At 37.8% G+C, this 14,294-nt stretch overlaps 1 protein-coding gene across 3 annotated transcripts in view; it reads right to left on the bottom strand.

The window, feature by feature from the left end:
- The window catches only part of PIK3C2G (phosphatidylinositol-4-phosphate 3-kinase catalytic subunit type 2 gamma), a 651,998-nt gene that overhangs the window by 375,885 nt on the left and 261,819 nt on the right, over nt 1–14,294 (bottom strand). For all 3 annotated transcript variants that reach the window (XM_069585610.1, XM_069585608.1, XM_069585609.1), the window contains exon 9: nt 370–492. In XM_069585610.1, the coding sequence (XP_069441711.1) occupies nt 370–492 (123 nt within the window). The remainder of the gene's footprint in view (nt 1–369; nt 493–14,294) is intronic.

The raw sequence follows: 14,294 nt of genomic DNA on the forward strand, positions 1-14,294 counted from the left end.
GGGTGCCTACCTCTGCATACACTGGTGTGCATGAGAGCCATTAATAGTCTATACAAACACTTGCCTGTGAATATTATTATATAAGCACATTCATTTAGGTAGGACTGTAGGGTAGATTTCAGTCTCATTTGAAGGTTGTATTGTAGTTACACTTCGAAGTTATAAGAAATTTCCTTTTAATTAAATCGTTTTGGTATAGTAGGTTTTCATTACCCCTAAATGATTGAAATATATATGAACAGCAACACATGCATACATGCACGCACACACATACGTATATACCAGTTCATCAAAAGTCTTTCACTCTCCTTAATTAATTATTGAACTCAGGTTTAAAATAATTGCTGTGTAATAAATGAGTGTATTTACCTTTGGTTTTCTCTGAAGAATAAGACTTAGTTCATTTACAGCATCTGTAATTTGTTTGGTCTCCACACATCCCAGAACACTGCATATATTTTTTACTTCTTCAATAACATTATCCACATTTTGCTGTAGATGGACAGATTGATACCTTTTAGTTTATTGAAATCAAGAGGACACTAATTTATCTTTAAACTACCTCTCTACCTAGGAAGAGGAAACAGAATAAAAAATGGTTGTTTCCATGTAAAAGATTCTCAGGACTGGTTACCCTGTGATTTAAGCGTGATTTGCATTGAGTGAATGCTGAAAACTAGGGCTATCAGTCCTGCTGCTGCTGCTAAGTCACTTCAGTTGTGTCTGACTCTGTGCGACCCCATAGACGGCAGCCCACCAGGCTCTCCCGTCCCTGGGATTCTCCAGGTAAGAACACTGGAGTGGTTTGCCATTTCCTTCTCCAGTGCATGAAAGTGAAAAGTGAAAGTGAAGTCGCTCAGTCGTGTCTGACCCTCAGCGACCCCATGGACTGCAGCCTTCCAGGCTCCTCCGTCCATGGGATTTTCTAAGCAAGAGTACTGGAGTGGGGTGCCATCGCCTTCTTCGAGGACTATCAGTCCTAGTTGATATATATCAACTCTAACATTATCTGATATAAAATGGGAGAGAGAAGAGACAGAGAGATTCCTGAAAAATACTTTGAAAACCAGTCAATTTATAGCAGATCTGTGCAGAGTGCAAACGCATTTATTTTTGTAAGCACTGTATACGAGGGCAAAATCATCAATAATCAGAGTTCAGAACAAACTTGGGACAATGAAGCTTGGTACTGGGGGTGTTAGGTAATCATTTGATTATACTGTATTTTAAGCTTATGATGTTTCAAAAATAAAATCACCGATGACAAGTACAGTCCACAGAAATGACCAAGTATTCTTAAAATCAAAATTACTGTATCTGCTTAAGATAGTCATACACAGACTTTGTGTCACAGTTCTAAGAGCTGTTCATTTTTTTTAAATTTCTGAGCTTTCATATGTTCTTAAACTTAGCTTTCATTAAAAAAAAAAAAAAAGAAAAATTGCCCTATTTTGACCTTATTCCTTTTTGTTTTTTGTTGGTAACTGTTTAGAAATCTCTCTTTTTTTCTTTTAATCATTTGTTAATCATCTTTAACTCTATTATATTTTAATGTATTTTATCTATATCACTATATCACTATAAAGTTGGCTTTTCAAAACACATTAGCTCTATCAAGTCTAGAATCACAGTCATTCCGATGGAGAATTTCAATGGAGTTTATTTCAACAGAGATGGAAAAAAATTTTTTCACACAAAGATATGAATTCATAATACAAAAGGTTTTAACTCTGCTTATTCTAGATCATTTTCTTATCAAAACATTATCAATATAAATACAAAAAACTGTGTATTATATTCAAGAATATAATTTTGTGTCTTTTGTGGAAAAACAAAGCTTTTTAATATATCTCCAGTACATTTTATAGTGATTTTATAAACATTGAAAACTGTTGACAAAAACCTAGAAAGAATGGCTAATTAATACTATGAAAGACACAATCAGGACTCCAAAATTGTCAACAGACTTGACTAATGAGCTAAAAATAAAACAAAACAAAACAAACAAAAAATTGAACTTAACTGGGTTAACTTGGATCTTAAGTCTTCACAAATTAAGAAAATATAACTACTCAGTTATAACATAGGAAGAAAAATTTATTACTAATACATGTGGAAAAAGCTCAGTTGTTTTATTTAGTGTGAAATAAATGAGTCCACATTGTGATGTGGCTGCCAGAAGAGCTACTTTATTGTTAAACTGGAAGACATGTACTCTCCAAAACCAGAAAGTTAGAGCTCAGCAAATGTATATAATCTGAACTGAGGTTAGTGTTGAGTACCACATTTGACACTGAACTTATTAACAAATCAAATTTTCCCCAAAGAGAGCAACCCAACTATTAATATCATATGAATATACTCTTTCTTGTGAAATAAATAATAAATTCTTTTTCCAGCTCTGCAATAAGGTTATATGTGATAAAATCCTGATTCTGTCCTATTCTACCTATGGCCATTATCAAAATTATTTAACTTCCATGTATCTGAATTCCCTCATTCTCTCATAGAATTGGAACAATAATAATTACTTATTATGACCCTGATGCTGGGAGGGATTGGGGGCAGGAGGAGAAGGGGACAACAGAGGATGAGATGGCTGGATGGCATCACTGACTCGATGGACATGAATCTGGGTAGACTCCAGGAGTTGGTGATGGACAGGGAGGCCTGGTGTGCTTCAAGTCATGGGGTAGCAAAGAGCTGGACACGACTGAGCAACTGAACTGAATTGATTATGATTATTAAATAATAATTTATTATTATTATTTGGAGAAGGGAATGGCAACCCACTCTAGTATTCTTGCCTGGAGAATCCCATGGGAAAAGAGCCTGGTGGGCTACAGTCCATGGGGTTGCAAAGAGTCGGACATGACTGAGTGACTAACACACAACACACAATTACTATTAAGGTTAAATAAGGTAAAATAGGAAAAGTCCCTGGCAAAGAATGTGGGCTAAATTTTAGTTAATTCATTTTTAATTAGTTCATTTTTATCCATTCACACAGATTTTTTGGTTTATAAGAGAAGTCAGACACTGTTCATGCCCAGGTAACTAATAATATGAAAATTATTAAACTATGATGGAGATGTATATCAGGTTCTGAGTGAATGAATTTGTTTTTCATTCATACATTCTTGGTAGATATGAGATACATGTGAATTTGTTGAAATCCATGAAATATTACTAGTTAAAGTGCACATGGGTTGATTGGGTCACTCAGTAGCTAATTTATTCCATCTGTTATTCTAGTCTTGTAGTGCCTCTTATCTGATCTATTTATCTCATTTGATCTGCATAAAAATTCAGAAAGATAAATATTTCATTTTTGAGTCACCAAAATTGCTAGAATATGTTAAGTGAAATGTTGCCATGGTAGAATTAACTTGGTGACTAATTGGATTGAGTGCAACAGGGATATTGGATTGGAGATGTTTTCAAAATTTCATACTTGGAAAACCAAAAGACAGAGTGCCATGAGTTATGGCAAAATATGAAGTTTTGGTGGAATTGTGATGTGTATATTTTTGATACACAGAGCTTGAGTTGCCAATGGAAAAACCAAGTAGACTCAGCCTCTGGATACTGGGAAATGCAGCAGAGTTCTAGCTCTTGCAGCTGCTGGACTGAGCAAACATGGATGCTTTACACACACACACAGTGTACACTCATATAAACATTAGCTGAACCATAAGAAAAATGTAAATCCAAAGTTTAGCCCAAAACAAAGATGGGATAAATCTGTGGATGACAGAAATTTAATGAGGGAATTTAAAGGCTGAGCATTAGCTTCAACATGGATACATCAGTAGCCTGGGGAAAATGTCAGTGGACATACATACTGGTGTTTACTGCTTAGAATGGGACAAGTGCTGAAATTTTAGACCTAAAGCTATTGGTTGAGGTAGGAGAAGGGGCAGACCTGGGGCTGAGATCCCTGACACTGGATTGTCACCCGCAAAAGATGCGGGGAAAAAAAAACCAAAAAAAAACAAAAAAAAACAAAACAGTGCCTACTGACCAGGAGAACAATTGAGGAATTCTCTGTCAACCTGGGCATTGAGTAAGGAAAATGATTACCTGGGGAACTGTTTTGTGTAGCTATGGAGTATTAATTTGCACTACCCTTAGCATGAATTTATGCTAAAAATAATGCCAGTGTTGTTACTATTTTGGACTCAGGCAGAAGCAAATGCAAAACTTTTCTGACCCCAAACCACAAGGACTTTGGGTGATCCGTGATGAGATATTCTACAGACACAAAACAAAAGAATTTGTCCCTAATTTCAAGAGATATCAAAGCTTAGGTTTGAGTGTTATTTTCATAGAGGTGATACCTGACAAAGAAATTGAATTTTATTGTCCAGAAGGAAAATATAAACAGAGGAAATAAAAATGGAAACTTGGGTATATAACCTTTCAGAACATTTAATATTTAGATGATGAGGGAAGAAGTATGGGTCACAGTTGGAGCACACAAAGTTTTGAGACATAAACCGTAAGACTACAGTTTAATGGGCATAAAGAAAATATACTAGATGTTACTAGGAAGTTTCAGTTTGGAAAAACAGGAAAAGGAAACACAATCACTTTCAAGTATATGATGACCTTTCAAGTAAAAAGGAGATTACATTTGTGTAAGTTCTGGAATGATAAATCAGAACAAACGATTTCACATTTAGGGAATTTCATTTTGGCTCATTGTGAGACATTCATTTTGGCTTGATAGTTTGGGAAAAAATGTTTTTTCCCAAAATTGAGCAGGCTGCTTTGTGAGTAGAGACTTCTTCCACGTTACAGGTGTGCAGGCAGTCGGGATGTTTAGAGGAAACTTTTGTGTTAAATAAGAGTTTGAAGTAGACTACTTTAAATTCTTTCTAACTCTATGGATTAGTGAAAACTAACAATACTGCTGTAATGTTATTTTATGTGCTGTATTCTAACCTTAGAAATACTTGATGTATCATAGACTCTGAAGGAGCACCAGTCTAATACTTTAGAGATTAAGCATATTCGTAATGTATTTTGAACACTGGAGGAGATTGCTGACAAACTTTCCTTCTCATCTTTTTTGAAAACAAAAGTAAACTAAGAGCATAAGGGTCATGTCCCCCAGCCCGTTCCCTTAATTTAGCTATGAGGGAGACCAAAGTAATAATGTGTTTAAGTAGCTTGCTGTTTTCCAGGATTTTTAAAATAAATCTTAATTAATTTCTATTTCTGTTTACATATTAAAAATCATCAAATTCAATTAATTATCAAATTCAGGAGACAAATTAAGAATTTAGAATTATTTTTATTCCAGGTTCAGCAGTTAGTGCTATTATAAATTGCTCCTTAAAGATTAAAAATTGTCTTTGGAGTTTCATTTCAGCTTAAAATGTAGAACTTTGGACTCATTGTAAAAGTAGAGAAAGGCAGATAATATACAAAGATCATAATTTTTCCTGACTGCCTTAGAGATTTGAGGTCAAAAGGTGACCAAGTAGACCAAATTCCAAAGAGTGGCAGGCCCACCCAAGGGGAAATGGAGCACAAAATGTCTTTGGCCTTTGGCAGACACAGGAGAACGAGATGGCCACTATATAAGAGGGTAAGAATAAATCAGCCAAAATTTCAGCAGATTCTTAAAGGCTAGATGTGAGCAAACATGTCAGTTTGAAATATCTGGGAGGTCAAGACACAAGGAGACTTAACAGTCATTTGTAAGCTCATCTTGGACATCTACCAGTTGTTCAGGGGAAATAATGAAGACAGTGCAGGAAACTGAAGGTCCATTCATTAGCCTTCTAGGGGAAACCCTATTTCTGTAGATCTTCCTCTTATAAGAAGCTGAAGCTCTAAGCTACTGGTTTATGATACTAGAAAAATGATAATACAAGAGGAGACAGATATCCTCTGTGATCCTGAGCCCAGGCAAAAGTCTCTTGCTTTGGAGGAAGGGAGAAAAAGCAAACAGCCTGCCTTGCAGGGATAGGTGGGACATGGGTTAAGATCCTTTGCTGGTGAGAGAATGGTTGAAGCAAAAACCTGTTGTTCCTGGGGAGGAGACTGCGGACCCTGTCTGGAGCCCAGGATCCCACATGGATACCAATCCGAAGTCAGGAACCACTAGGAGGAAGGACAGAAAACTGTCTCCTGTACAAGACTAAGTGCAGATATAAAGTACAGTTTGGCTGCAAGAAAATTCCAATTTTAAGGCAGAAATGCTCAGACAGTTCCAATCCTGAGATTCAAAAACACAGCCTAGGGCTGTTGTTGATCGTTACCTCAAAATTCCCTTTACTCTAATAAGAAAATGAATCTATTTTGAATAATAAACAATAGCAGAGTACACTAGGAGAGAGACAATAGTATTGAGAGAGATCATCTCTGTGACCTAGCAAATGGGCTGTTGAAAGCTGAGGAACAGAGAAAAAGACTCTGGTACTGCAGGTGCTCTATGTAAGTATAGGTGATGGTAACTAACCATTAGGGAATTTGAAGCCTGAAGTGCCCTGACTACAATGATAGGAAAAACAAAACTCAAAGCTCAAATCCTGACTAGATTTACCAACTCTACATACAAATAGCATAACAGAAGAGCATTGCCCATATCCAGGTCTGAATACAATTAACCTCAGTCTCTAGTATTGTTCTACACGGGGTGTTTAGGACTCAATACAAAATTAGGATCTATACCGAAAAACCGAAATATAACAATCCATTGTCAGTAGATGAAACAACTAACAAAACCAAACTAATAAATGACCCAGATGTTAGAACAATCAGACGAGGACTTTAAGTAACTATGATTAGCATGGGACAGGACATAGTGGAAAATGTAGATGACAGGCATGAACAGATGGGGATTTCAGCAGAGGCATGAAAACGATGTACAAGAGGCAAGTGGAAATCATAGAAATATAAGAATACACTCGATACTAGAGATGAAGAATTCTTTCAGTTGATTGAACATCGAGCTGAGCATCAGATTGAACACAGTGAAGTAAAGTATCAGTGAAATTGAAGATAGATCAAGAGAAACCATCCTACCGAAATGCAAAGAGTAAAATGAGTGGGAAGAAAAGCCAGTACACACGAGCCAAACCTGTCAGAGGCATTTATGCATTTGGAGTTCTGGAAAGATAAAAATGGGGGAGAGATATATTTACAGAGATGATGGCCAACATATCAAAATTCATAGGATACCACTAAAAGTTAGAGGGAAATTTATGACTTTAAACTTTGAATGATTCTATGTTTTTGAATTAGAAGAAATTGAATTTATAATAAATCTTTCCCATAAGGAAAATTCTATAAACAGATGGCTTCGTTGATAAATTTTATCAGACATCTAAGAAAGAAAGAAAACCAAATCTACACAAATTATTTCAGAATGCAGAGTCAGCCAGAGGGAACATTTCTTAACTTATTTTATAAAGCTAGCATTATTTCAATGTTAAAATCAAGCCAAATTATTACAAGAAAAGTATAGGCTGATGTCTCTCATAAACATAGATGCAGATAGCCTTAACAAAATATTTGCTAATTGAAGCCAGAAATATGTAGAAAGAGTTCTAAGTCATTACAGTTCAGTTCAGACACTCAGCCCTGTCTGGGGTTTTTGTGACCCCATGGAATGTAGCATGCCAGGCTTTCCTGTCCATCTCCAACTCCCACAGCTTGCTCAAAGCAATCCATCCAGTCGGTGATGCCAACCAACCATCTCATCCTCTGTCATCCCCTTTTCCTCCTGCCTTCAATCTTTCTCAGAATCAGGATCTTTTCTAGTGAGTCAGTTCTTTGCATCACGTGGCCAAATATTGGAGCTTCATCTTCAGCATCAGTCCTTCCAATGATATTCAGGACATTTCCTTTAAGATTGATTGGTTTGATAACCTTTCAGTCCAAGAGATTCTCAAGAGTCTTCTCTGACACTACAGCTCAGAAGCATCAATTCTTCAGCACTCAGCTTTCTTTGTAGTCCAACTCTCACATCCATACATGACAACTGGAAAAACCACATCTTTCAATAGATGGACCATTGTTGGCAAAGTAATGTCTCTGCTTTTTAATATGCTATCTAGGTTGGTCATAGCTTTTCTTCCAAGGAGCAAGCATCTTTTAATTTCATGGCTGCAGTCACCATCTGCAGTGATTATGGAGCCCAAGAAAATAAAGTCTGTCACTATTTCCATTGTTTCCCCATCTGTTTGCCTTAAAGTGATGAGACTGGATGTGATGATCTTAGTTTTTTGAATGTTGAGTTTTAAGCCAGCTTTTTCACTTTCATCAAGAGGCTCTTTAGTTCCTCTTCACTTTCTGCCATAAGGGTGGTGTCATCTGCATATCTCAGGTTATTGATATTTCTCCTAGCAATCTTGATTCCAGCTTGTGCTTTCTCTAGCCCAGCGTTTTTCATGATGTACTCTGCATACAAGTTAAATAAGCAGGGTGTCAGTATACAGCCTTGACGTACTCCTTTCCCAATTTGGAACAAGTCTGTAGTACTATCCAGTTCTAACTGTTTCTGTTTTGGCCTGCTTCCAAATTTTTCAGTAGGCAGGTAGGGTGTCTGGTATTCCCATCTCTTTAAAAATATTTCAGTTTGTTGTGATTCACAGAGTCAAAGGCTTAGGCATAGTCAATAAAATAGAAGTAGGTGTTTCTCTGGAATTCTCTTGCTTTTAGATGACCAATAGATGTTGGCAATTTGATCTCTGGTTCCTCTGCCTTTTCTAAAACCAGCCTGAACATCGGGAATTCTCGGTTCATGTACTGTTGAACCCTAGCTTGGAGAATTTTGAGCATTACTTTGCTAGCATGTGAGATGATGGCAATTGTGCAGTAGTTTGAACATTTTTGGCATTGCCTTTCTTTGAGATTGGAATGAAAACTGACCTTTTCCAGTCCTGTGGCCACTGCTGAGTTTTTCAAATTTGCTGGCCTATTGAGTGCAGCACTTTCACAGCATCACCTTTTAGGATTTGAAATAGCTCAGTTGGAATTCCATCACTTCCACTAGCTTTGTTTGTAGGGATGCTTCCTAAGGCCCACTTGACTTTGCATTCCAGGATGTCTGGCTCTAGGTGAGTGATCACACTATCGTGGTTATCTGGGTCAGGAAGATCTTTTTCGTACAGTTCTTCTGTGTATTCTTGCCACCTCGTCTTAATGTCTTCTGCTTCTTTTAGGTCCATACCATTTCTGTCCTTTATTGTACCCATAATTGCATGAAATGTTCCCTTAATATTTCTAATTTTCTTGAAAAGCTCTCTAGTCTTTCCCATTTTATTGTTTTCCTCTATTTTTTTGCATTGACCACTGAGGAAGGCTTTCTTATCTCTCCTTGCTATTCTTTGGAACTCCGCATTCAAATGGGTATACTTTCCTTTTCTCCTTTGCCTTTAGCTTCTCTTCTTTTAACAGCTATTTGCAAGGCCTCCTCAGAAAACCATTTTTCCTTTGTTGCATTTCTTTTTCTTGGGGATATTCTTGATCACTGCCTCTTATACAATGTCACGAGACTCTGTCCATAGTTATTCAGGCACCCTGTCTATCAGATCTAATCCCTTGAATCTAATTGTCACTTTCACTGTATAATAGTAAGGGATTTGATTTAGGTCATACCTGGAATGGTCTAGTGGTTTTCCCTACTTTCCTAAATTTAGGTCTGAATTTTGCAGTAAGGAGTTCATGATCTGAGTCACAGTCTTGTGGCTCCTGGTCTTGTTTTTGCTGGCTGTATAGAGCTTCTCCATCTTTGGCTGCAAAGGATATATCAATCTGATTTTGCTATTGACTGTCTGGTGACATCCATGTGTATAGACTTCTCTTGTGTCATTAGAAGAGGGTTTTTGCTTTGACCAGTATGTTCTTTTGGCAAAATTCTGTTAGCCTTTGCCCTGCTTCATTTTGTAATCCAAGGCCAAACTTATCTTTACTTCAGATATCTCTTGATTCCTACTTTGGCTTTCCAGTCCCCTATGATGAAGTACACATCCTTTTTTTGGTGTTAGTTCTAGAAGATCTTGTAGGTCGTCATAGAACCATTCAACTTCAGCTTCTTTGAGGTTTGAGGCATAGACCTGAATTACTGTGATATTGCCTTGGAATGGAATATAAATCATTCTGTCATTTTTGAGATTGTATTTGGGACTCTTTTGTTGACTATGATGGCTACTCCATTTCTTCTAAGGGATTCTTGCCCACAGTATTAGATATAATGGTCATCTGAGTTAAATTCACCCCTTCCAGTCCATTTTAGTTCACTGATTCCTAAAATGTTGATGTTTATTCTCGCCGTCTCCTGTTTGACGACTTTCAATTTACTTTGATTCATTGACCTAATATTCCAGGTTCTTGTGCAATACTGTTCTTCACAGCATCGGACTTGACTTCCATCACCAGTTAGCAGGTGGATTCTCTACCATTAGTTCCACCTGAGAAGCCCCTCACTGTATCTATAGTAGTGCAAAGATTTTTCAAAAATTAAAAATAAATGAGAAAATCATACACCCATATGTACAGGTACAGTGAGAGGCTTCCCAGGTGGCACTAGTGGTAAAGAATTTGCCTACCAATTTTGGAGACATGAGTCTGATTCCTGGGTTAGGAAGACCCCCTGCAGGAGGAAATGACAAACCACTCTAGTATTCTTGCCTGGAGAATCCATGGACAGGGGAGCCTGGCAGACTACATCCCCGGGGCTGCAAAGAATCGGACTTGACTGTGACTGAGCACTCACACACACATAGATACAGGGAAGCCTGAAGATGGCAGTGAATTGCTGCAATCTCATGATAAAACCTGAACGATGAGGAGCTGAGTCTTCTGGATGAGCCAAGAAAGTGGTTTCTCAAAATGGAAACTACTCCTAGTGAGGACACTATGAAGACTTTGGAAATCACAAGCAAAGGTTTAGAATAAATAAACTTAGTTAAGGCAGTGGCAGTGTTTGAGAGGATTGACTTCCAGTTTTGAAAGAAGTTCTACTGTCAGTAAATACTATCAAACAGCAGTGCACGCCCCCGAGAAATCACTCATGAAAGGAAGAGTCGCCCAATGTGGCAGACCTCATCGTTTTCTCGAGAAATTGCCGCGGCACGCCAATCTTCAACAGACGTCAGCATCAGGGCAGTACCTTCAATCAGCGAAAAAGATTACAGTTCACTGAAGGCTGAAGTTTTTGCGTTGATATTTCTAGAGAAGGGGAACGAAAAGCAAAGGAAGAAAGGAAAGATACACCCATTTGAATGCAGAGTTCCAAAGAATAGCAAGGAGAGATGAGAAAGCCTTCCTCAATGATCAAGGCAAAGAAATAGAGGAAAACAATAAAATGGGAAAGACTACAGATCTCTTCAAAATAATTAGAGATACCAAGGGAACATTTCATGCAAAGATTGGCTTAATAAAGGACAGAAATAACAGAAGCAGAAGATATTGAGAAGAGGTGGCAAGAATACACAGAAGAACTGTACAAAAAAGATCCTCACGTCCCGGATAATCACGATCGTGTGATCACTCACCTAGAGCCAGACATCCTGGAATGTGAAGTCAAGTGGGTCTTAGGAAGCATCACTACGAACAGAGCTAATGGAGGTAATGGAATTCCAATTAAGGTATTTCAAATCCTGAAAGATGATGCTGTGAAAGTGCTGCACTCAATATGCCAGCAAGTTTGGAAAACTCAGCAGTGGCCACAGGACTGGAAAAAGTCAGTTTTCATTCCAATCCCAATGAAAGGCAATGCCAAAGAATGCTCAAACTACCACACATTTGCACTCATCTCACATGCTAGTAAAGTAATGCTCAAAATTCTCCAAGCCAGGCTTCAGCAATCTGTGAACCATGAACTTCCAGATGTTCAAGCTGGATTTAGAGAAGGAAGAGGAATCAGAGATGAAACTGCCAACATCCACTGGATCATGGAAAAAGCAAGAGAGTTCCAGAAAAGCATCTATTTTTGCTTTATTGACTATGCCAAAGCCTTTGACTGTGTGGATCACAATAAACTGTGGAAAATTCTGAAAGAGATGGGAATACCAGAACACCTGACCTGCCTCTTGAGAAATCTGTATGCAGGTCAGGAAGCAACAGTTAGAACTGGACATGGAACAACGGACTGGTTCCTAATAGGAAAAGGAGTATGTCAAGGCTGTATATTGTCACCCTGCTTATTTAACTTCTATGCAGGTCTCTCTATCATAAGAAACACTGGGCTGGAGGAAGCACAAGCTGGAATCAAGATTGCTGGGAGAAATATCAATAACCTCAGATATGCAGATAACACTACCCTCGTGGCAGAAAGTGAAGAGGAACTAAAAAGCCTCTTGATGAAAGTGAAAGAGGAGAGTGAAAAAGTTGGTTTAAAGCTCAGCATTCAGAAAACGAAGATCATGGCATCTGGTCCCATCACTTCATGGCAAATAGATGGAGAAACAGGGGAAACAGTGGCTGACTTTATTTTTGGGGGCTCCAAAATTACTGCAGATAGTGACTGCAACCATGAAGTTAAAACATGCTTACTCCTTGGAATTAAAGTTATGACCAACCTAGATAGCATATTCAAAAGCAGAGATATTACTTTGCCAACAAAGGTCTGTCTAGTCAAGGTTATGGCTTTTCCAGTGGTCATGTATGGATGTGAGAGTTGGACTATAAACAAAGCTGAGCACAGAAGAATTGATGCTTTTGAACTGTGGTGTTGGAGAAACTCTTGAGAGTCCCTTGGACTGCAAGGAGATCCAACCAGTCCATCCTAAAGGAGATCAGTCCTGGGTGTTCATTGGAAGGACTGATGTTCAAGCTGAAACTCCAATACTTTGGCCACCTGATGTGAAAAACTGACTCATTTGAAAAGATCCTGATGCTGGGTAAGATTGAGGGCAGGAGAAGGGGATGACAGAGGATGAGATGATTGGATGGCATCACCGACTCAATGGAAATGGGTTTGGTGGACTCCGGGAATTGGTGACAGATAGCAAGGCCTGGTGTGCTGTGGTTCATGGAGTCACAAAGAGTCGGACACGACTGAGCTACTGAACTGAACTGAAGCAAAAAATTATTTTTTAATTAAGGTATAGACATTGTACTTTTCAAGACATAATGTTATTACACACTTACTAGACTACAGTGTAAACAAAACATTTATACGTACTTTAAAATCAAAAAAATTCATGTGATTCACTTTAGTGCCATATTTTCTTTATTGTGGTGGAATAAAACCAAATCTGAAATATCTGAGATGCAAGTTGCTAATGGATGCATACTTCCGTGGTGAAATGGCAAAGATAAGGTACAAAGGGCTTTTCTTCAAAGAATAACTCTTATGGAGAAAAAAAGAGATATATATATAAAGTGGCAAACAGACAGATGTTAGGATACCGGAAATATTTTGTACCAAACTGATTATGTAATAAGATTGCCTATTCAGTTATTTAATTTGTGTGTGTGTACTCTTCCTGTGTTACATAACTTACTGCACAAATCTTAAGTCATCAGATTATGTCATTATTCTGATGAAACTCTTTATATCTCACTTGAAAGTGAAAGTCGCTCAGTCGTTTCTGACTCTTTGTAACCCCATGGACTGTAGCCCACCAGGTTCCTCTGTCCATGGAATTCTCCAGGCAAGAACACTGGAGTGGGAATCCATTCTCTTCTTCAGCGCATCTTCCCAAGCCAGAGATCGAACCCAAGTCTTTTCCATTAGCAGGCAGATTCTTTACCGTCTGAGCCACCAGGGAAGCCCACTTGGAATACAAATTATGTTTGGTAGTAATTATCTTCCTTACTGAAGATCTTTCATGGTTTCTTCTTATTCCTCTCTGGCAGTGTTCTATACATAGGTTTGATTTTTAGTAGTTTCAATCTGCCCTTTATTTCTGCTAAGATAGGTTCCAGTTCTGCAAAGGTGTTTTACTTCCTTTTTAACCTAACTTACTTCCTTCATCTCCTTGACTTCTCCTTTTGTGACCTTTTAGCTGGTCCATTTTACTCTATTTTCTAATGATTATTTTTCCTCCTTTCCCTCCTATTATATTCTGTTGTGAATGCAAATCAGTTTGTGACAATTTTCTTCTGGATCATATACAATCCTCTACTTTAGTGACAGTGTTAAAAACAGTAACTCTAACAATAAAATCACACTTGTACTTATCTTTTGTTAAACATTTTTTATCTTCCAGCCACTGTATAATATTAAGCACATTACATCTACTGCTTTGTTAATTTTTAACAATATTATTTTACTATCTTCACTCTAGTAGTGAATAATATAAGCTCAAGGATGGCTGAATTAAAGCTTA

Source organism: Ovis canadensis, chromosome 3, assembly GCF_042477335.2.
Source record: "Ovis canadensis isolate MfBH-ARS-UI-01 breed Bighorn chromosome 3, ARS-UI_OviCan_v2, whole genome shotgun sequence".
NCBI lineage: Eukaryota > Metazoa > Chordata > Mammalia > Artiodactyla > Bovidae > Ovis > Ovis canadensis.